At 39.7% G+C, this 24,426-nt stretch overlaps 1 protein-coding gene across 1 annotated transcript in view; it reads right to left on the bottom strand.

Moving 5' to 3' along the window:
• The window catches only part of LOC149786750 (bile acid-CoA:amino acid N-acyltransferase-like), a 67,102-nt gene that overhangs the window by 17,406 nt on the left and 25,270 nt on the right, over window positions 1-24,426 (bottom strand). The window contains exon 9 of the mRNA XM_089977266.1: window positions 19,981-20,074. Within this exon, the coding sequence (XP_089833392.1) occupies window positions 19,981-20,074 (94 nt within the window). The remainder of the gene's footprint in view (window positions 1-19,980; window positions 20,075-24,426) is intronic.

Below are 24,426 nucleotides of genomic sequence, written 5' to 3'. Positions count from 1 at the left end.
GTCATTTCATGACTGGGGTGTCCAAATCGTCTAAAGTACTCAGCGGCGGATCCATACCCGAGAAAACTCGCTGGATAACAGGCAACCGTATCAACCGAGATCATAGCGTCGCGGTTGTATTCAGTGTTCCATAGTCCACCGTGATAGTATTCCAAACAACTGGATTGTACATCTGGTAAAAATTCCTTGCGCGTTGGTCTCCACGCATTTTTCCTTGCTGCAACATGAGCTACAACCGATGGAATCGTAAAACAATTTGTTAGCAGTTGTTCATCATGCTCCTCAAATTCTATGGCGGTTTTTTTCATCCTGTTGTGAAATGCTTCAGTGCGATATAATTCGCCGTTTGGTCTTACAAACTGATCAAAGGTATCCGCATCGTTTTCAGCGCTGCGAAGTAACCACACTGATACAGGGTCGTTTTTACACAAGTAGGCAATAGCATCAAATAGTTTCCTCTCCGCGAGAAAACCATCCCGGGAGAATTGTTCTCCCAGGAATTCTTCGGGTATATACTTTACTGTTCTATCCCGTGGAAATATTGTGATCGCGGGCGTCCATGCGTGTTCGTTATGATCAATAATTTTGATTGGGGCTCCCTTCGATTTATACTTTGATTCGTATAATACTTCACCGGTTATCGTTGTAACGGTTATTGGAAATCTCAACGACGTTTCTAATCTCGCTATGTCGCTGATGGTTGCTCCACGCTCTTTTACGGTTAGTTCCCACTGGTTGATTTTGCTACGTCGTAAATCAGTCAATTTGTTTCCTCGACACGCATTTGTAAAATGCTCTATTATTCGTTCTGCTACACAATTTATCCCCGTTGACTGTTTCATCGGTTTCAGTTTTCCGATATCAGGTTTCTTATTTAACGGGTATATTCCATAAACAACTGCTGTTTCAGGATACGCTCGTTCATAGTATGGTCTGTCAATTCCGGTTAACAACCCCGGCTTGGAGTCGCGGCTGACAATGACTGTTTTCTTGTCGCTGAGAACCGGTTCAAATTTATCACGTATGATCCAATCGCCTGATTTCACCCGGACAATGAATTTTACTCTGAAGAAATATCTTTTACCGTCAAGTTGTGATATTATCGTTGCTGCGCGGTTGTCGTTCATGGTAGCATCAACAATGCCATCAATTCGAAATGTTGACCAACTGTGAGATGCGCCATCACGCTTGAATTCATTGATACAATCGCGTATTTTATTCAACAGGGTTTTATCGTTTATTAACGCTTTTGGTGTGTCCTTGAGGACTCTATCGAGATTGAATTTAATATTTTTCCCGGGCTTAATTGCTGCCAATCTCTCAAACTCATCCATATAATTAAAACAAGTATTTAAATGAAAGAATATAGTATAATGAATCACTGCAAATGGTTGATGATTGGGTCGACAACCTCGTGCAATAAATCATGTAGAGGTGAATTCTGCGGATACCATTTACAAAGCGTTCGTAATGGTTCTCTTGGCCCTCTCCCGTGCTTGGTTTGCCACGTCGGTGTAAGAGGAAAATCACAGTTATGTATTAATTGTGGCGGAAAGCGATACAGGGAACTAAAACGCTATTATGACAAGCGAATTAAAAACGCCGTCATTGACCCTACCGCAGACTTCGTCATCAAAACCCCCCAAGACTACGTTGAAAGATTTATAATTAAACCAAATAATAAATTAGACAAATAGTATTATTATACAAATGGACCAAGAATTTCAGCCGCATCCTGTGCTCGTCAGTTACGAGGCATCTCGCGACGGCATTGTTAGAAACCGCAAACTGAAGAAGCCGGTTGGTACCGTGAATAATCGGGGGTATTTGCAATTTAGTGCTGGAAAGAAGACGTATTTTGTTCACAGGGTGATATATGAAGCGTTTAACGGATTGATCAAGGATGGCCTCGTTATTGATCACATTAATTCTAATTGTCAAGATAACAGACTGTGTAATCTGCAAGCTATCTCTCAGAGCGAAAATATTAAAAAAGGCCAAACTGGTAAGTGTTCAAATCAAGCAAGAGGTGTCAAATCGTTTAATACATCAACGCACGAGGAAAAAACATTTCACTCCATGCATGCGGCAGGAAAATATTTCGACATTTGTAGGGCCTCAGTACGATTTGTTGCAGAACGAGTATATCAAACAGCGATCTCAAAAAGGACCGGACACAGAATTCGATTTTCATATGTAAATATCAGCGAGTGACGAAGTCACCGGCGCCTATGGCGCTGACAAGGCCACCGGCGCTGACAATAAATTGTCCGTTCCGGAAGAAAACAAAGTATGAACACCTCGGAATTGATACACGGGGTTTTCATTTTTTTTTATTTAAAAACAAGATGTTTTATAAGAATAATGAATATCGAAGACATCAATAATATATTAACTGAGATTTCAAAATTAAAAAATCAAGGAATTGAATTATCTGATGGTCTCGACAGTGAAAAAATATTATCCGATTATGAGATTATTAACGAACAGTCGAAACGGGGGCGTTTTACCCTGGCCCGCGAGTACTTTTTTATAAAACGATTACAACATACGATTAATGAAAACTTGTACCACAATGACGCAAATGCATTCATTGGACTATTTACTGCCGTTGAAATAATACGAAAAAAACTCGGACGTGTTTATGAACGACGCCGGGAGATTTCTAGTAAGATCAAAAACATTAGAAGGATTATAGACGAAAACTCCGGCGAGAAATTAGAAATTGCTTCGCAATTGCAATAATGGTAGGCGAATCACTTACTACTCGGCTAGCCAGAGAGCGGCTAGCAGCGCTTAAAAAGTTTATACCGTTACGAGACAGGGTCCGAGAACAACTTCAAACGCGGCAGCAACTACAAACCGATTTTACTGTTGGAAGCGAACAACTCTTTGCCCCGGTAACTAAAGCGACCAAAGATGTTACGGCGGCAACTGTACCCGTTCTTGGTGCGCTTGAAAAGATAGCGGCTCAGACCGAACAAACAAAAAGGTCTTTAGAAACACTTCCTGCAAAAATAGCGGCTGCTACAACACGGAGGCCACCACCACTCGCTATAACCGAACCACAAGAACCTTATGTTACAATGGCCGACGAGGAAGAACTAGGCGCTGCTGCGAAAGAACCAGAAGAAGAAATACCCGAAGAAACACCGGAAGAAGAAATACCGGAAGAAAAAGAGGGAAATATACCCCGTATTGTACTCAAGAAGAGCACAATAGATGAAATTAGAGGCTTCAGCAACAGGGAAGAATTAATTAATTTTGCTGCCAACAATTTTGCTAAGAGCATACGAGATAAGAAGCATATCAATAGCGGTTACGAGAAAAATATAAAGTCGTTAAAGGACTGGGCAAGAATAGTGTATTTAGCAAGTAAACATAAAGATGCATTACCACATCGTAGTAAATCCGATTACGACGCATTCCACAAGGAAGTTAAGAGTATAACACCAAAAAAAGGAAAAGGATACTCTGTTGGTAAAGAATCCTACGGCGTTACCTGTCCTGGTAGTGTTCTCAGTGATATATCACGGCTGGAAGTACTAATCGGAGGAAAACGAGCCGGAAATAACTCTCCGGAAATAATCAATGAGGCCGCTGATATTTGCAAGCGTTTATTTGCAGGCGGTATTATGGACATTAATGCATATCGAACGCTCATAGACGAACTCGTGGATGATTAATTGGAAAACTGGTGTTTTTAATAAGGATGATCATACACTACAACCATGATAAACCAGTACTCGTCTACGTGGTAAACTCGCGATTGCCTGTTTACCGCGCGTACTATGGAGATGGTCTGGGTAGCACCATTGCGGGGTTATTTACAAGAATGGCTCCAAAAGTAGCGCCGTTAGCCAAACAATTAGGGATGAAGGCTATTGATGTTATTCGTGATAAGGGAATTAGTGCTATTGGAGATGTTGCCGGAAAGGCGCTTTCAGCCGCGCGAGACAAACTAATGTCGTTGGTGAAATCCAGGAGAAAAAAACAGAAACCACCGGTAATGCCATCAACGACAGTGATGCCTGCAAATGTCAGTAAAGTAATAAATAACGCCGTGGAAGAAAAACTAGAGTCGTTGGCGGCGACTCAGTCGTTGGCGACTTCGCCATCCGCCGATGCGGCAACCAACGCGCTCATGAACGCGATAGCGGGGAGTGGTTTAAATTCAAAGAATTTACGACGAAAACGACGTTGATGGATTTCAATTGAAAACATCAACATGATAAATAATAAAATGTTTGCGCGAACCGCTGACCCCGCGTTTGATATGGACGCCCCAGTGCGCAGGGATGATTCTGTCCGTGATTATCAATATTATTCTTATTATGCAGCGCAACCCGACCTACGATCGCGAATTGAACTTCAAGTCCAAGATACCAGTAAATATTTTTTGCCGTGTGAAGTGTTTATCGAAATCGAGGGAGAACTCGTGACAAATGCCGCCGATAATGCACCATACGCAGATGACCATCGTGTTCGAGTTGGCTTCGTTAACAACGGTATCATGGCGTTATTTGAGAGCGCCAGATATCTTATTGACGGGCGAGAAATTGAATCAATAGAACGCGAGGTTGATGTTGCAACAACGATAATTGGGTTGGCGAGATACTCGGATGATTATACAAGATCGGCGGGCCCATCTATGATGTTTTCGAAGGACACCACCAATAACGCTGACCATCTTCAGTACGTTAACGTGCTGGCGGAAAGAGATACCGCAGCTGACCCACAGGCTGAAGCAGCCAATCCAGACCGCAGAGCAAGACCAGGCGCTAATTTCAATATTATAAAAAGCACCAACAATGATTACAATCTAGGATTCGCAGCACGAGTAGGAATGTTGCAAGGACCACGCCGACAGTTTTCATGCGCGATTCCACTCCATCACATATTTGGATTCTGCAGAAATGTCAGAAAAGTTGTCTATGGGGCTAAGCATACAATCGCGCTGACGCGAAGGGGCGATGATAACAATGCAATATGGCGTGCTGCTGGCGTCGCTGCCGGTAAAGTCGTTTTAACTAAAATGGCATTGTGGATGCCGGTGCTGACTCCATCAGTTACCACGGAAGCACGATTGTTAGCATTTATGGAACAGGGAGGGAAATCGTTGTTGAGTTGGCTAGCGGTAACAACTGATGCTAAAGAGGATAACGTCGCCGATACGTTTACATGGCACCTGGCGTCAAAACAGGGTGTTTCAGCCCCGCGTCATATATTCATAGCGCTGCAGAATAGGGAACGATTGGGTAATCAAGAACGCAGCCATATGATATTTGATCAATTAGGAGTCAGGGATGTTTCGCTGAGAATAAACGGACAACAGGAACCATCCGAGGATATACAGCTTAATTACGGCGACAACCATATCGCACGTGTGTATCATCGATTGCTGTCGTATATGGGTCGTGATCAAAACGTCGACACTGGTTTGCAAATATCACAACTTGATTTTAAAAACCTGTATCCGATTTATTATTTTTCGCTGGAACATCTTGATTTAACGAGACAATCCGTCGTTGATATACACTTCAGAGCTCGTATAGCCCCGGGTGGTGTTAATTATAGAGCGGTTGCTGTCATTCTCAGCGATAAATCAATGCTGCTAGAAGGTGTTGGTGGACGAATGAGAATCGTTGATGCGCCAGTGGAAAACATGTAATTGAAAGCACAAAACGCGTTTACAATAAAATGTCGTATAGTGTCGTCAGTGTAGAGTTGACTGATGGTCAAGTCAAGAAATTACGATCAAAGTCGGCTAAACAATGCGGGACCACAATAACGCTGAAGCCGTCGCAGATGGCAGGTGGTAATCATAAGATATCGTTGACGGCGCGTCAAATAAAACATTTCAATGATGCGATGAAGAATAAAAAGGGTGTTCAAATAGATTTTTCAGCCGCAGCAATTAAAAACATGGAAAAGACCGGTGGGATATTTCCGCTGTTAGCTGCGATTCCAGCGTTGATTGCCGCGGCCGCACCAGCAGTGGCTAAGGCGGCGGCGTTAGGAGCCGTTGGTACCGCGGCGGGGATGGCATTGAAGAAGGCAACCGGGAAAGGCTACAAAAAAAAACGACCCGTGGCCGGAAAGGGTCTAAGACTACCGGGAACCCCGTATTCATGGTACTCGGGAAAGGGTCTAAGACTACCGGGAACCGTTTATTAACTCGGGAGTCAATGACTCCTGAGTCTATGACTCCAATGTCTAATTTTGATTTAATAGATGCCGCAAACGCGTTAGCGATAAAAAACTTCAGAGGTGTTTTTATGAGGGATCAATTACCGGCGGCCCCAAGGAATATTGAAACCGGCATAATTAACCTCGATGGGTCCTCCGGAGCGGGAACTCATTGGGTTGCATACGCGATTGATCCGCGTGCGATCGTCTATTTTGATTCATACGGGTTAGCCCCGCCGAAAGAGTTCATGCGGTATATCCGGGCGTGTTCAGCCCGGGTTTTTTATTCCACGCTGCCAACACAGCGATTAAGTGACCCACCGATATGTGGCCGTGAGGTATTGAACGTACTTGCGGCGATTTCATCATCGCGAAAACCACCTCATGTGGTTGTAAACGAATACACTAGTGGGGTCGTAGAAGCTCAACGGATTTTAGAGAATAACATTTACAATAATAATGATTGATATCTGGGGGCGACCGGTTTCGGCGCTGAAAGAATCCACGGAAACGACCGCCGCCGACATAAAAAAACTAATTGAGGATGAAATCGCTGATATGTTGAATCTAACAAGTGTTGACCCGGGCGAAATAGTTGTATTTCAAGACCGCCAGGGTAAATTGAAATCCGGTAATGTGTCACTGAATGATGTTTTAACACGACAGCGTGATGCCGGCGAGGGCACTATCGCGTTGTATACCGTCGACGGACGACTCAAACCGGGTGAACATCTGTCGACGGTGACGGATAGGGTAACATTAGTCCAAGACGGTTTTACAAGGTTAGATAGATCGGTGACCGATATACAACTCACTACCGCTAGTTTTTTTGGAACCCCGACGGTAACCGAACCGAATCTTGCAACAATAAAAAATACTATTTTGGAGTTTACGACGCTGTCGGGCCAATTTACCTCGTTACGAAAAAATGTTAACAGGATCGATAACGCCGTTGATAAATTCTTTGGTAAAAAAAATGTCAAACCGGATGAGATTACAATAACTATAAATGATATCACTGCGTATGGACAGGAAATAAAAACAATCAACACTAATGTTGCAACGAACAAAAGGAGTATAGACGTGCATGAACGGGAAATAAATACACTCATTACTAATGTTACAACGATCATAAATAATGTGGACGCGCATGGACAGAGAATAGAAACAATCAACGTTAATGCTATAGCGAGCAAAAAAAGTATAGACGTGCATGAAGGGGAAATAGAAGTACTCAAAATTAATGTTATAGCGAACAAAAAAAGTATAGACACGCATATACAGGAAATAAATACACTCATTACTAGGGTTGCAGCGAACAAAAAAGATGTGGACACGCATATACAGGAAATAGGAACGATTAAAACTGATGTTGCGGCGATTAAAGACAGACTACCTAAAATGACAAAGCAACTCGAAAAAATAAAAATCCCTCACGAGAACACCGTCAACACAGTATACACGATTCGGCATGGATCATTCGCTTGGACTCCTACACAGAATACAGTAAATATCACCGCAACTGTTAAGGGCATTTATCGATTGACACTGGTTTCAATGATGCAGTTTAATATATTATCGTCGAGTTCATCCGGGTTTAACAATACAATATCAACAATTATAGACAAGGACGCAACTGAACCGTTCACAATTTATGCCGTTGATAGAAATCTAGCCGGGGCAAACATTACATGGTATGTGGAATTTGTAGCGAATCTAAGTAATTAAAAACACTAGCTCTTTTAAAATAAAAATGACCACCAAGGAAATTGAATCAGAGGTATCACCGACGTCACATCAATATCGATTCGATACCGCAAAAGAATTCTCCGCGAACTTAAAAACGCTTTCCGAACAATACCGTGCAAAAATAAAAAAATACCGCCGAAAAATAACCGCCATCGACGCGGTCGTGTACTCGGTGTCGGGTATAGTAGCTGGCGCCGGTGTTATTTTATCCACGGTGACCACGATAACCCCGATCGCTGTTCCAATCGCTGTCTCCGCAATGACAACAGTTGCTGGAGTTGCCAACGCAATCACTAGGAAGATATCATCGTGTTTTCAGAAAAAACTCAACGAGTATACAGTAAAACATCAAATAGTATCCGACGCATACTCGAAATTATCCGGGTTGATCTCGTTATCGATTGATAATTTGTTCGTATCCGATGTTGAATTCTCCACGATGGTCCAGTTATATAGCTCCGCGATGTCAAAAATCGAGGATTTTCAACTGGAAGCCGAAACCACCTGGTTGTTAAAATTAGACACTAAAAACAACGAATAATAATAATGTCGCTGAACCCCGAAGGGTCTCAATTACTTCAGCGGATCGCGGAGAACACCACTCCGGTACAAACAAGTATGATATCGATAACATCAACGAAACCCGAATTCAGTGTGAACTTCCCGTCGCCGGTTCCAGTGAAGGAAATAGCGCTGGCAAAATTGCGAGTATATCACAGTTGGCCTAATATCCGAGCGGACGCATTTAACGGACAACAACCTAATAACTCGCTGGTTTTTGCATGGACAAATAAGCCCGATGGGACCCCAGACTGGAATGAGGTTACAATACCAACTGGGTCATACCAAATAGAACAAATCAATAAGGAATTTCAACGCAGGATAAAATCGATCACAGGAAAGGAATCAAAAATCGCTATTACGGTTCATGAACCGACGTTATCGTCGACGATTGAAATAAGCACACCGGGGTATATGGTTGATATTTATAACAGTTCAATAAGAACCATACTAGGATGGCCTAAGAATCCACCCGCGGACGCCCCCCCATCAACTATCCTCAGATACGATAACGGAGATGGTGGTAGGCATATTGCTCCATACAACGTAAATATTGCATCGGTGATAGCAATCAATCTGGTGTGTGATGTTATCGAAGGGAGTTACCAGGTGGATACCAAGCAATCAAATCAAGCTCAACAGGGGTATATCCTTTATTCGTTTTCACCAACAGCTCCCCCGGGATTTTTGATCATTGAGAGTCCGATTAATCCGGTCTATATGCGATGCCATGATCGGTTTTTAACGAGAATTAATTTTAGAATTACCGATCAGTCAAATAACCTAATTGACCTACAAGAGGAGGAGTTAGTAATCACTCTGTTTGTAAGATCATAGCAGCAGAGGGGGCGATGACATCGACGCGGTCGTCGATGTGCTTACCGGACGCTGACGACGCTGGGGATCGGCGCGCAGAAGGTGTTAATTAAACCAAATGACGACGCGACGATCCCCCAACGACGTCGTCGTTTTTTTTTTACCAGGCGCTGACGACACTAGATCGTTGAGTTGCAGAAAGTAATAATTAAGCAAAATAACGATTGGACAAAATGTCCGATTCGCCCCCTCTGCTGCTACTACTTTTTGTAGGTTAGCACATGAAGTAACCAGATCACAGCGAGTAAACTGCTATATAGCCGTCAGTAAACGTCTCTAGATGATAAATCGGTTTATATTTATATGATGGGCTGCTGTGCTCAGTAACACTTTCGGATTAAATTACTATTTTGTGAGTATTATGATTTCATTTAGAGACGTTTTGGATCATATAATTGTGACACATCAAGACTGTTATCAATTCAACACTTCCATGTTATCGGTATTTCAGTACATTCAAGATTAGAATTCATTCGGAATACCACTAGAATTCATTTGGGAATACTCTATATTTTTGGAATTGTGATACAAATTAAAAGAATTAGAACTGGCAAACGCAATCAGGCCACAGTTAGTACTTAGAGTTTAGTCACTAACTTGCACATCACACTCCGTTCAAAGGTTTCCACTTGAACTAAGTTTACATCGTGTAAAAGATTTTGGAAGTCCTCTAAGATTTCTTCTGGAATTCGTTGCAGTATGTCTACCTTGTAGTAAAAAGAATGAGTCAGAACAAACCAATCCTTCTCACCTACGTCCAGTTTAACAATGTCTGACCACTGGAACACTTTCATCTGAATCAGTCCTCTAATAGCATTCAGGTACAAGCGGTTTAAACATCGGTGACGTAACGGATGCAATTGTTCTTTGCGTTTCACTTGTATTTATACCAGCTCTCGGTAAACGCGTTCTCCCAACTCCACAGGCAAACCACGAATGTTCTCTTGTAAAGTATCCATTCAGTGGCCTCCATGAATCAGGAATCGCTGGGTCGTAACCAATAGCCTCGTTTATATTTGTTATTTAAGTAGTGTCCTCCCATAACCAGTCTTCGTTTAATTTGGAAGAGAGCAGAGTTAAAAAATGGAGAAATGATTTTGAGTTTGCATTTGACTTGTATTTTGACCAGCTCTCAGTAAATGCGTTATCTCAACTCCACAGGCAAACCACGAATGTTCTCCTGTAAAGTATCCATCCAGAGATTACTGATATCGTCCCACTAAAGGTAGATAGTGACAATTCGGAGACCATCGAGCATGTTCCTGGTAGGCCGAATCTTTCTGCTCCCACTCGCGAAGTGACACACCGCAACTGAAGCACTTGGCATTATCCCTTTCGCCCAAGTATATAAGTCCGGTTTTGACTAATTCTTAGGGGGTAGGTCCACCCAGATATTTAGGCCATATTCCTTTGAAGGTTTCGAATCGACTACCAAAGTTGCATTATTCAGGCAAACGCACAGGGAACGAATATTAATCTTTCACGGGCTCTATTCGATGAAGGTACGGTGAAATCTGCAGGAATTTACTTAGAGATGGATGACATCCGTAGGGTGGTAGCTGCATGGTTTCACATGGAGGATGATACTGACAATGAAAACCAGTAAAGAGTCCACGATAACGAGTGGCATCGCTTTCGCATCCGACAGGTTTGATACGCACAACATCACTTTCAATGGTAGTTGTAGTGGTAGTAGTCATAGCAAAGATCCTATGATGTGATACTGAATCCCTAAGGTCACAGCGTACGGCATCCCTGCAATCGCAAGGCAGAACATCGCACTCCACTTGAAAATCCCCGAACTTGAATGATGTCTGTTTAAAAGTATTTATCTTTCTCGCTTGGTCTTTGTAGTTACAATGAACTATCGGTCTTGGACGTTGTCCTTATTTATATGCTGAAAATATCGACGTGACCGTACGGTAAAGTGAAATGATTGGGACGCCACACTCGGATCTGGCACACAACTTGATAGACTTTTTATAAAGGCCGACTGACAATTTGGTGTGTGGGTAAGCGTACAATCTTGTGCGACTGGTAGGTGGTCACATTCAAGTTTCCATCCTGTCCAAACTGCAAAGCTTCTTTCAGCACGCCGAAGTTCACCACTTGACTGGTGCGATAATTGAGAGTCAATCCTTTCACTGTACACTCCGTGTGCACTTTTCCTTGTTGGTCCCGGTATTCGTAGCCGTAATTTTTAGGGCTGCCACTTGCAAAACTTAGAATCTTGTCGCTGGGGTGCTCGTCCGTCCAGGCTCCTAAACGGTCTCCTTCGATTTTAGGGTAACAGTGACTTAGGCGATCGATGTAGATGCAACTGTCAAAATACAGCACACGATCTCCTAACAGTTCTAAAGCTTTGTACAATTTTAAGCGAGCATGGGCTGTCACATAAGCAGCAATGATCACATTTCCAAATTCGTCGGCTTCTACAAAAGTCCAGTTCTTCTTCGTAATTGACTAAGATTAAGTCCTCACGAAGTTCTTCTTCGTAATTGACTAAGATTAAGTCCTCATGAAGGACGTCTACATGTTTCATGTATTTGGTTTTGTCGTGAATCATCTGGAAGTAGCGGAAAGGATCGGACAAATATTCCGTCTTGGGTAAACACGATCGTTGTGCCATTTTGTCCAACAAGCAATTCAACATCACTTTGGCAAACGATCGTCTTCCATCGTAAGAAAGTTTTCTTCAGACAAGCCGACGGACTACTCCCCCTCTTTTCGAGATAAAATCAAGATACTTGCTATATCTGTAAGAAGAAAGACCATTGGGCTACACAATATCCAGACCGTCAAAAAAGGCAAGACAGGTGTCAGAAGAGACAAAAGTCAAGATCTGTTATCACTGTCAAGAGAAAGGACATTGGTCTTCAGACTGCCCTAAGAATCAACAGGAGCAAGAGGAAGAGAGGGGTTCCGAACAGGAAGAATAGGTAACCCCCAAAAAGGAAGAACCCCCGAAAACGTCCAGAAAGAGAAAAAAGAGAAGAAACGAAGACGAGACGAAACTGAGGAAGAGGAGGAGGAAAAACCTGTGAAAGTGAAGAAATTCAAACAATGAGAGAGTGAACAAAGACACAGAAGTCTATGAACATTTTAAAGTGTTGTGATATTGCATTGTGAAAGTTGTACCAAAAGAGTCAAGACAGAAAACGTGTATCTTAGTTTTTGTGTTTTAGAATAAGGACTTACACTCACGCACATCATTGGGAAAAAAGGGATTTTAAGTTGTAATTGATTTTGGCAATGGAACTACCATCTCTTTTCGAGAGGTGGGTGCCACTGAAAAGGACCGTTGGGTGTTTTTAAAAAAAACAAACTCAGGAATGGGACATAATCAGCTTTAACTGCCTTATCCCTTTGCCACGGTCAAGGCCTACTTCTGGACATGCTCCTGTTGATGATTTGGTAGAAATCACTAGGGTAGGTATCTCAGGCGTAGTAACAGGGTTGGGCTGCTGGTTTGGGAAGGTCTTTTTCTCTTGGGTAGTACTAAAGAAGTCTGATACATTTGTTTCAGCCTCCTTAACTCTGCCAAAATGTCTTTAAGTACCGTCACCATTTGACTTTCACTGTCCTCCTTCTCTCCTAGACCTTGTTTCTTCTATGCTGCTTCTTCTTCTTCCTGTTGTTTCCTTCTTCTTACCTCTAATTCTCACTGTTGCTGTTGTTGTTGAAAGAGAAAAGCTTGTTCTGCTTCTTTCTGCTCCTTTAAAAATTTCTCCATTTCTTCTTTCTGTCTCTGTTTAAAATGCTCAACATATGGTAAGGAAGGAGAAGGTGGCGAAGGTGCTGGTATTGGAACAAATGCTTGCAAAGAAGAGAGAAAATCCTCTACATTTTATTAAAATCGGTTTCTTCTGGAAGTAGGCCTGTGTTGACTTTGGTAGCCGCTGCTAAGTCATCTCTTCTTGTCTCCACGGCCGGTGCACCCCAACTCACTGTATATCATGTCTGAGAACTCTTGTCGCATTGATTCACTGCATGACGTCACAGACCACTCTCTTCAAATTGGAGGATTCTATTCTGCAACTGAATTTCATAATGCGTGCTAGGATTGGGGAAGAAACTCAATCGGTTTCGATCCGCTCTTCCATTGCAAATAACAGCAGTTCACTTCATTCCCTTCACCTGTTCTCACAACAAGATGTGGACTAACGTAAACTCATCTACCCTTATATTATCGATGCTGTTCCGTACGGACTTAACCATGCATGTCAGATCATCATGGACAATCATCTGGATCACCGATATGAGCGTTTGGTAAAAAATAATTTATGTGGAGAGACAAGGATGTCTGAAGCTGGTCTTCATCTACGGTCCAGAAGTCAGAAGAAGTTTGAGGAAAAGAAGAAGACCTATGCGATGCCCTCTATGTTAATAAAATGGTGTTAACAAAAAACTAAAGGCCCTTGTCAGGGCCACTCATATAACTTTTGCTTTCTTGCCTAAAAATTCTTTTAGTCAATTTTATAGTTAAGGTATGTTCATCAATCTATGTATGTGTTCCATATGTCTATGTCTTTATCTACTGTATTTGTCTCTCTTTCCCTAGAGTAGCCCGAATTCAGGTCAGACCCTTGCCACATTGTTACCAATCTCCAGTACCATGACATCACCTCACCTGTTCCATTCCTATTCAATCCAACTTTCCCTTGTCTGAAATATGCTCAATATTCCTCATGTCAAATTTCCACTGTCCGTAAACATGCCCAGGGTGTGCTGAAAAGGCTTGTTCATAAACATGCCCAAGGGGGGGGGGTCTGTAATGTATTTTCCCATTGTCCGTAAACAGCCCCCTTTAACTACTTATATCACACATCAAACATACACCTATTTAAATACAGCTATAGCAATGTGTGTGGGTGCAATCATGACCCATGCAGGTATATACCAAGTGTGAAGATGGTAAAGTGGTGATAATGAAAAGCTAGAAATTCGTCAGAGATAGAAAGAACAGAAAAAGTTGTAAATTTAAAGATGAAATATATTTCACTTTGAAGAAAACATTCCTCCAACTTGTTTTCAGGTATAAATCTTGTAAAATGCTTTTATGTGGATTGGGAGCCCTCTCTATTTCTGTAGAGAGCATGATACTAGAAACAAACTGAAGAATTCAAGACTCACAGTGCTAATTCAGTTCTCATAGTAAAACTCACTGATATTAAAAATTAAATAACTTTATATTTCTGATTGCTCATTATCAAACATTTTTTTATCAGTATTGATGCATCCAGGATGACGGCTTCTGTGCAGATAAAACCATATGAGCCATCCTGGATGACAGCTTATGTGCAGAGAAAACCATATAAACCGCTACATTTTCTAGATCAACGTTGTGTTTGAAACACATGCTTTCAATACCGCACCAAAAAGTAAGGTGCTAATTTCAGTAATGAGTGTTCCAAACTCAAGTCTGTTGAAGGACTGATATTCCATCAATTAAACAATATTTCTATCTTTTGAGTTATAACTTAATAATGAGGACTTTGTATAGCGCCTAATCTTTAGAAGCTCTAAGCACTTTACAACATTAGACAACACCTATAAGATAAAAAAACATATAATAATATTATTACAAAAATAAACACCATGAAATTAGAAAAACTTTAAAAACTAAAAAACATGCTGAGAATATTTCAGGTAGGAAACATTATTAGGTCTTTAAGTTTGTTCTTGCAATCGAAATAAGTGAGTTTTGAGAGCCCTCTTGAATGTGATCACTGTGTCTTTGTGTCTAAGTTCAGTGGGCAATTCATCCCACATTGCTGGGCCCTGGTAAGCAAAAGAAAGCTCTCCATATGACTTTGTTTTCACAGTGGGAATAATGAGTATATGATTGTCAGAAGAGGAGCGTAAGTATCTTGCTGGTGTGTACACATGGGTAGGTCGGATAGGTATGTTGGACTAGAGTCCGACAGTGAAAGTAGCACAGAGAACAAATTTTGTGTTTGATTCTGGTGGATTGAATGGATAGCCAGTGTCGGGTACAGAGCAGCGGGGAGGTGTGCTCTGATCGTGGTATTCAAAGTATGATCCGAGCAGCTGTGTTTTGAACTTTTTGAAGTTTCTGGAGTAGATATTGGGATGAACTAGACAGAATTGAGTTACAATAGTCCAGTCTTGAAAGTACTAATGAACACAAGTGTTTTAGTGGCATGAACTGAAAGATATTTGCGAATTGAGCTGATGCGTCTCAGCTCAAGATATACAGCCTTGTATATGTTCATGACATGTTGGTGCAATGTGAGAGTACTGTCCAGAGTAACACCTAGGTTTCATATTGATTGTATGAATTTAATGTTGGCGTTGCTGATATTTATTGTTTGAGGTAAAGGATGTGAATGAGAAAGTCTTTTTGTTCTTAAGTTTTCAACAGATTCTTTTTTACTAAAATCTAATTTTCATTATTAATCAATCCTAGCCAGTGAAACCCATATATACTCTTATTTACGTTCACCCATTTTTGAGACTGGTTCTCATTTTTCAGCACCATTAGTACCATAAGTCCTTCATCAGATTTGGCTTCAATCCATGTATCAAGGGGAGACCACTCTAATTGCCAAATGGGTTGTTAACCTTTAGTTTTTTATTGTTATGTTATTGTGGGGTTTAACGCCATTTTTCAGCACTCGATAGGCTATACACGGTGGCCAGTATTAATGGTGGAGGAAGAACCCGGGAAAACACCGGAAAGAACCACCGACCCATGAGAAGCTACTGGCAAGCTTTCTCACATACCAACATTGGCTGAATCCTAGACTTGAACTGCCGCAGACAGAGGTGAGATGGCAGTGATCCGTAACGAAGAGCGCTTTAGACCACTCGGCCACTCGGGGCCCCCCTTTAGTTTTTTAGCCAAAAATATTTAGCCTGAAGAGCTGGATTTGCAAAATAGTATTAACTCTCCCTAAGGCAAGATGATCTGGAAACATATTTGAGGAAGAAACCAAAATAAACAACAAGGTTAGCAATTTTAATGATAAGACTAAAAATGCAATTAAATTATCATCACCTAAATTGAACCAACCATCAAACATTCAAGAACAATTGTTGTAAAATGGCTTGAGCTCTCCAAGGAGAAATTTTCCATATGGTTAGCTATCTGTCCTTGTGAAATAGGGCCTAAATTGACTTGTTGCAAAATGAGCAAAGTACCAGTCTCGATGATGGGAAACATTCAATATGGAACTGGCTGCATAAACTGGGCTAATTTAAAAAAAAAAAAATATTGATCAAAAACATGCCTGATGCAAATCAAATAATGTCCATGTACAATTGTCTTCAAAGGTAAGGACAAATTCATCCATAACAAGAAAATAAATTCACAAGGGATTTGAATATCTGCCACAGAAAAAGTGCATCAGACTTCACCTATCATTTCTATTCTTCACTGAAAAATGTGTCATACATAACCTGATATTGCAGCAAGTTTGGTAGCTAACTCAACTGATACCATCCAATCAGAGAATGTAAAATTTGCATACAATAATGAAGAGTCTAAAGACAATGACCACCATTCTTAATAAAAGAAGGCTATGGCCATGTAAATAGCAAATTCAAAGGAGACTGTCAAACTGAGCATGCAAAAAGTGTCCTCTTCAAATGGTGTAATAATGGCAGATTTATACACAACAAATACAAACTTGCACACAAAAATGTTTAATACATGGGTTTTAAGAAAATAATGGTTACATGAGTATACAGTATTCTCTTTTTACAATGCAAATCTCTTTCAAACACACACACACACAATAACTTCACTACTTAAATAAAAATTAGGCTCTCTAAATCTCATGGGCTAGAATCTGAATACAACACTGCATATGACTATGATGATTCCTGTGCTAGGCTGATCACTGCACAAGAGTGTGTAATGCGTATGATCCCAGATTCGTCAGAAACTTTGCTAGGCTGATCCCAGCCACAGATTGTATTTTGGACAAATCCCAGCCTAAGTAGAATCTCTGCTAGGCTAATCCTTGCATTAGAGTGTATTCTGGGCTGATCACAGCTTAAGTATATCCATGATATGCTGATTCTCGCTAAGTGTAGTCCAGGTTGATTCCAGATCAAGATGAAAAGTGCTAGACTGATCCCAAAATGAAGACAATATACTGATTTTAAATTGCATGTATACTAACAAAAACAAAGCACCTGGCTCACTATCTCCCAATATATGAAAGGGAAGTGGATGATCCCCTATTTAAGAACCATATAAGAAATGTATTAAACAGACATGGCATTTATATTATTAGCACAGAATATGAATATCCAATTGGAAGAGTCCCAATAAATGGAGTGGGTGGGGCAAATTATCCCTTATTTAACAACCATATAAGAAATGTATTAATAAGGCATGGCATTTATATACTATAGAATGAGTATCCTATTGAGGTAGATTTCCTGCCCCATTGCAGCCCCATGACAAACCTATTAAAACAGATGCATTGAGAGTACTAGGGCATACCCCTCTATGGAGGCACTAACCGAGGCAGTTGTGTGGGGTGGGCAATATGGTCAACTGCCTAAGGTGTCCAAACCCAAGGGTGTTGGGCACTATTTTCCCAAGTTTGCTGTATTTTGTTTTCCATGTGGTGTGTGCGGCATTGGCCCTGGCACCAACTGGTAATTTTGGGGTTGGCAGTGGGTCAGCACAAATCCAGAAAAAATAGTTGGATGCTGAGACTACAAACTTGTCTATAACTTTAAAAGGCAAGATAAGTGGCTGATCTTGATACTGTAAGATACTACATACATATTATGTACTCTGTATCTTTGAATACTGATGCCAGTGATGGCCAATAAGAAAGGTTCTGAACGTACACATTGATCGTGGCCCTCTGTTATTTGACAGCCGAGTACTGAGTTCATGTCTGGGCTCGATCATCCCATACTAAGTTATTTGATGTCCAGCTCAACACAACAATGTGAATAATCTCTGGAACACTATGTCCTACTCCTTTACCATGACTTTTGGTACTCTGCAACATTCCTACACCATATCTGCATCACCTGGAAGCAACCACAAAAGTGTTGGCTAAGGTCTATGCCAGTGAGAAACTTCCACTATACATGGACATCACCTCACATTCAGCAGTCTGCTTGACTTCGAGGTGTCCAATCTTGCTAGGTTTGTTGCCAGAGGATATGACAGCTAATTTGGCATGAGAGGTCTTCAACAGATGTTGTAAATCACTCCTTTGTAGCTAAGCCTTCTGTCTGCCCTCCTGGCTTCAACCTTCTATGTCAACTGTGGACCACACTGAACTGCTTCTGGACAGGACAGGATTGGTGTGCAGTCAACCTTGTCCAGGCCAATGACTCTTCCTGTAGCTGCGGAGCTCTACAGACCATGTCACACATTGTGAATAACTGTCACTGACAAAGTTCCCTGGTGGACTGCAGGCTCTGAACCTTGCTGATGATGATGCTGTTAAATGACTGAGCATGTACTACATATGATAAATAAATAAATAAATAAATAATAAAGTTGTGATCTTACAAAAAGCCCATGTAGACAGCAGGCTAAGGGGTTAGAAGTATCTTCTTGCATGAGCCATTGTTTACCTCCCAATCTCAAGTCACAAGATACAAGTGTTTGCTTACAACTATAGTAGAAGTCACACAGGTCACGTATGCATTCAACATCAACTATTTCAGTCATGGGTGACAATTTTAGAATTTGGTTCTACATACCATTAAGTGGCAAGTATTCACTTCATTTGGATTCATATACATCAACACTCCTTTGGAATGTCACTCTTTAGATGCCCCCAGAAGTGTCTATAGCAAATTCAATTTTAAAATACGTATACATTTTTGGATGAATGAACCCAAAGGTGTGATCCAATACAATCCAGGTTGCATGTCGCCCTCTGTGATGCCACAATCAAAATTATGCATACTGATAAATAAATGCATGCTACCCTATATTGAGATGATTCCACTCAACATGCTTTTTACTTGACTTAACTTTAGTATATGGCCACCATTGTAAAAGACCATAGAGACTGAAAAGCCCACAATCACTAGCGTTTTGTTTTTGTTGGTTTTAATGACTCATTTAATGCATTACTGGCTCAATCATGGACAGGAAATGGGAGTCTAGTGGGCAATGTTTGTACCAATCTACGTTAGCATATGCTGAATGGTTCTTGAGCTATGCAAGTTAAAAGCAATATCTCATGAGAAGTCAGAAAGTTAATTACCAAGAGCTATAACTCTGTCCAAAATGGATTTATATGCCAAAACCCCATAGATGACACAGGTTGATGAGACAATGTCCACACCAAATTATATCAAAATATGTTCAATGGTTAACAAACAATGATCTGCTTCAGTGGAGATTTTTAAAATTCATAAAAAGTGGCAATGTCTCTACCAAAATTGTACCCAAAATTATGAAACCTTTAGAAGGCACATCCAAATCTCATGTGCAGTGTAATTGTTGCAGTGCTACAGTGGTTAAAAAAAATGTAAATGGACAGGTAGATGAATAGATGGACAGAAATGGTTTGGTCCATCTGAATGCAACTCTAATGATGATTAAAGAAATATATAAAAAAATCCATATACAACTGAATATATTTTGCTCACAGAGACTTTTTTAGAAAATCAAGACACTTTATCCATCCGAATTCCTGAGCTTTTGCATGTTGCACTGGTTCACCACCACACATCAGAAATTTATCTGAAAAACAAAACAGATCAAGTTTATAATATTGTTGACCAACAAATATTGCCAAGTCTACACATCAAATGTATGAATACAACCTGTCATTTGATTGGGGAAAGATTGACATTTCTAAATACAACACTCCCTCAATAACTCGAGCCCCAATAACTTGAGAACCCGCTTATAATGTGGGGTCAGGTGTGGATCTAATTTTTTAACCAGAAAATACCCAAAAAATTGATTCCTATTCATTGAAGTTGAAGAAAATCACGATCAAAACTGGTAACAGAAACTTTGTAGTATATTTCGTTTTATTGTCGAAAACGGTAGATAGGAACTGGAAATTTTAATCGATACTAGGAACTATCAAATTTAAAAATAGGTCATGCTATTTTTTACATTCCTAGTACACCGCAATTAACGATATGTAAGGAAATTTTGATCAATGAAAATGTCACTCATGCCGAGCGGAGGCAGAACTTTAATAAATAAATACAAATTAAAATTTTTTTTTTATCAACTGAAATTTGTGTTCTGGTTCTATCATTTAGATCCTTTTAAGTGTAATCATCATAAATGCAATGTGTCCTCTTGTAATTAAACGAAAAATGCATCAATCCACCGTAACAGCTATGTCCACGAGTGTTTCTCTAAGAACCTAATTAAGTACCGAATGTGTTTTGAAAACAAACTTCTGGAAGTAATTGTTGTATTGTTGCACTGAATTAAAAGTTAGCCTCCTTTGTATTATCATGTTAATTATGTCTTTTGAATCAAATAATGGAGGAGGAATAAAAGAAAAATTAAAAGGCATGAAAATCCTACAAACTTACAATATAGCGGCCCTGGTCATATGTCAGGTGAACTAACATCATTTGATCAATTGAACACTTATTAATGTTATTGTGTATGCATCATAAACTACCTTAAATTAACCGACTCTTTCATAACTGTGATCAAAGATAACAAGGCAGCCAAGCGAATTGAGTACTTCATAAGATAAAGACCTTGATTTCACAGATACAGACCATTATGGGCATGTGAGTTTCAGAGAATTCTTGAACTGTCACTTAGAGATATCCTCAAGGATGATAAGAAATTTCATTATTAATTCCAACGAAATCACGACATCAGTATTGTACTAACTGAGCAATACAAAAATTGAGTTTCAATATTAACGATTGTCTCACAAAATAAATGTTGCGTGTTTTAAAAAAAAAAAGAAACTTGTTTGGTGGTGTATCAACAGTTAGTCTCCTGATTAGGCAGGATAATATTAAACACCACTACGGGTACCAGACTCATAAAGAAAACAAAAAGTAGTGATGTGATACACATATTTTTTCACATACGTATGATGGTTGTTGATCTTTCATGTGTTGGACATTTTGAAAATAAATGTTATTTAAACAGAATAAGGAAAATGCGTTATTAAAATTTATTATCGATGTGATTGTAAAATGAGGATTCAGTCAATAAAGAGCCCAGTTCCTTAACACCACTCCACCCCCACCCCACCCGTTTTTCTCGATGTCAAAGCGATTTTTTTTCAATTTTTGTAGGTCCCTCGTGTAATTTGTGCCTCGCTTATAGTGCGGTCTATGTTTGTGGACCCCATTGTGTGCGAGTTATCGAGGGAGAGGTGTAATATTAAATTCAGTAAACTATTTCTAAATTTGGGCAATGATATCCTGTTTTAATAGTAGTAAAATTATTGCTTCAATATACCTTTTCAAAAAGACATCCCCATCACTGATGAACAATCCTATGGCAGCAGTGCAAAATTTGTTAAGCACTTAAAACAAACATCAATAAAACAACCACAACAACTGAGAATTTACAAAATAATTTTACAATGGAATATTTCTGTAAACAAAATGAGAAAAGGAGATGAATTCCATGAAAGTATACCATAATACAGCAAGAGTTCAAAGAGTTCCTGACAGTGCTCACTTGGACCTATTTCATAGCCTATTTTCAGACATGAATTTAGTTTTCCACCCGAAAAATAAAAAATCTGAAAGGGGGGTTTGGGGGTCCCCCCCAACGGGGTCTTGAGGCACAGCATCCCCGATGCGGGGGGTCAGGGGGCCGAAGTTCCCCTTTGCCAAAAATGCATTTTACAATAAAAAATACTGCTCCTGGTGCAACTTATGATCATAATATATAACAAAATAATCATCTGAAAATCTAACAAACTTACCAAAATTTTTTAATTTGACTTGAATGATTTCACCATATTTATTGTCACCTGAATCTGTTCTCCAATACTACTGGTCCTTAAGTTATTTCATGTTCACATCATAATTAAGTCACAATATGTTCTCAATTTTTGCAGCAAATATATTATACTTCTCTCTTTTCATAACAAATTTGTAAAATAAACACCCAAGTACATCAACTATATACAAATAATCCCATACATTCACTTTTTCTTTTTCTCCAATGGACACAACCTGTTGATATGCCAGTCTAGCTCTTTTTGTGGCTTTGGCAAAGATTTCTTTAACCTTCTTTTTTGATTAACTTTTTTTGGCTCAGTGTGGTTTTTTGGCTTAATGTGCAATTATTTCTTTTCCTTCTCAATGAGAGCCTTTTCCCTTTTAAGCTGTGCTTGTATTGGCGACATGCAGTGTGCATATTCTGACATTCTGACAAAGAGCTACATCTGTTCTCTCATGCAAGGAATGTTTCTTCTTATAGTAATTAAATGCACTTTTTCCAGATGCCTTCTGAGCTTCAATTTTTCCATATGCAGCTTCTTTATAGGTGCTGTTCCAAATTCTTCCAACTGCGATTACTGTAGAGCAGAGGTCACAAAATGCCAGTCCTCTAGCGTTCAGTTTTCTTATAAGCTAAATTTCTGTCAACTTTTCGCTCCAGCATTCTCATTTCCATATGTTTTTTAAACTTTTATCTAAACTTCTCTCGACATGGTCTCTCTCAACAACTCAGGATGCCATTTTTTGCAAGCACGCTTCTTTTCATTGCCATCAGTTTCCATTACATGCAGATTTATTGGATGACTTTAAACTTTTGCACAATCAGAATACTCTTTACAAGAGTCATGGGCTAACTAATATATGGAACATTACAAGGTTTGTTGCAGAAAGAGACCGAACAGACCGTTTTTAAAAAACTGGATTGGAGATGATATAAAGACTTTCTATATCAAGGAAAATTGGATTAAAGTCAGGAGAAAAGCGGAATTCCACTTTAAAATGAAGAAAAATCATGTCTGAGAAATTCTTCATGTTGTGATTCAGAATGAGCAGTTGAAGTTTTATTTCAATTTTTATTAACAGCAGCCATATTTGAGGGAGGACTGGCATCATCTGCATACAATTAAATGCCCTAAATTCCAGAACGCTTTTTGTAAAATCTGGTCAAATTCTAGGGAGTAGTTTTTGAAAAGGCATTTAAAGGATTTTTCCATTTTCAGTAATTTTGTCAGATATTTAAGGCAAAGTGGCATCATTTAGATAAATCCAAATGCTCTGAATGTGTGAACCATTTATGTAAAATTTAGTCAATATGCTGAGCAGTTTCTTCTCCAAAGTCATTTAAAGTTTTGTCCAATTTTAGTAATGGAAGCCATAACTGACTGCCCATTTGCATCACTGAAAAAAAACATTTAAAGCCCTTTATGCCAGGATGCTTTCTGTGAAATCTGGTCAAATTATGCTAAGTAGTTTTGAAGTAATTTTTAGATTTTTCTTTCTTTGCGAAATGGGAGCATTACTCAATGGTGGATTAGCATCATATGTACAGAAGAAAATACATAAATCTGTGAAAGTACAAGACCATGACTGACATGGCAATGTTAGTCAGTATTGGTTTACAATATCACATTGTCAAAATATACACCATTAACTTATTTTGAAAGGTTGGACCTTCAAACCTCGATCTGGTGATTGGTATTTCAAAATTACACTGAGATAGGACTAGAATAATCCAAATGATATGGCAACTTGTCATTTGGGAGATAAATGACTAATTAAGGCCTTTGGTGTACGAGTGTACAGTACAGTAGTCCCCCTCTTATAAGGCCACCCCTACTGCAGCAGGGAAGTGGCCTTAAAATGAGGGTGGCCTTTCTAGAGGGGGATGACAAATGCTAATAGTAAATACATATGAAGAAAGTCACAAGAACATTTATTTCTAAAACATTTAATATTTTCATTAAAAAATAACATGCATGTTGTGAAATAAATGAAAAACAAACTGTTTCATCATTTTCAAAAGAATGTTATGAATAACCATTAATATAGTTTTAAAACTGTCTTTATAATTCTGTTACAGATCACATCATCTGTCACTCTGTTGGTAACAGTCTAAAAAACAAACCAGTCTTATCACAATGAAAA

Source organism: Sinohyriopsis cumingii, chromosome 12 (genome assembly GCF_028554795.1).
Source record: "Sinohyriopsis cumingii isolate HCF-2022 chromosome 12, ASM2855479v2, whole genome shotgun sequence".
NCBI classification, from domain to species: Eukaryota; Metazoa; Mollusca; class Bivalvia; order Unionida; family Unionidae; genus Sinohyriopsis; species Sinohyriopsis cumingii.
Note: the sequence above shows the minus strand (reverse complement) of the source record. Positions and strands in the feature narration are given on the sequence as shown.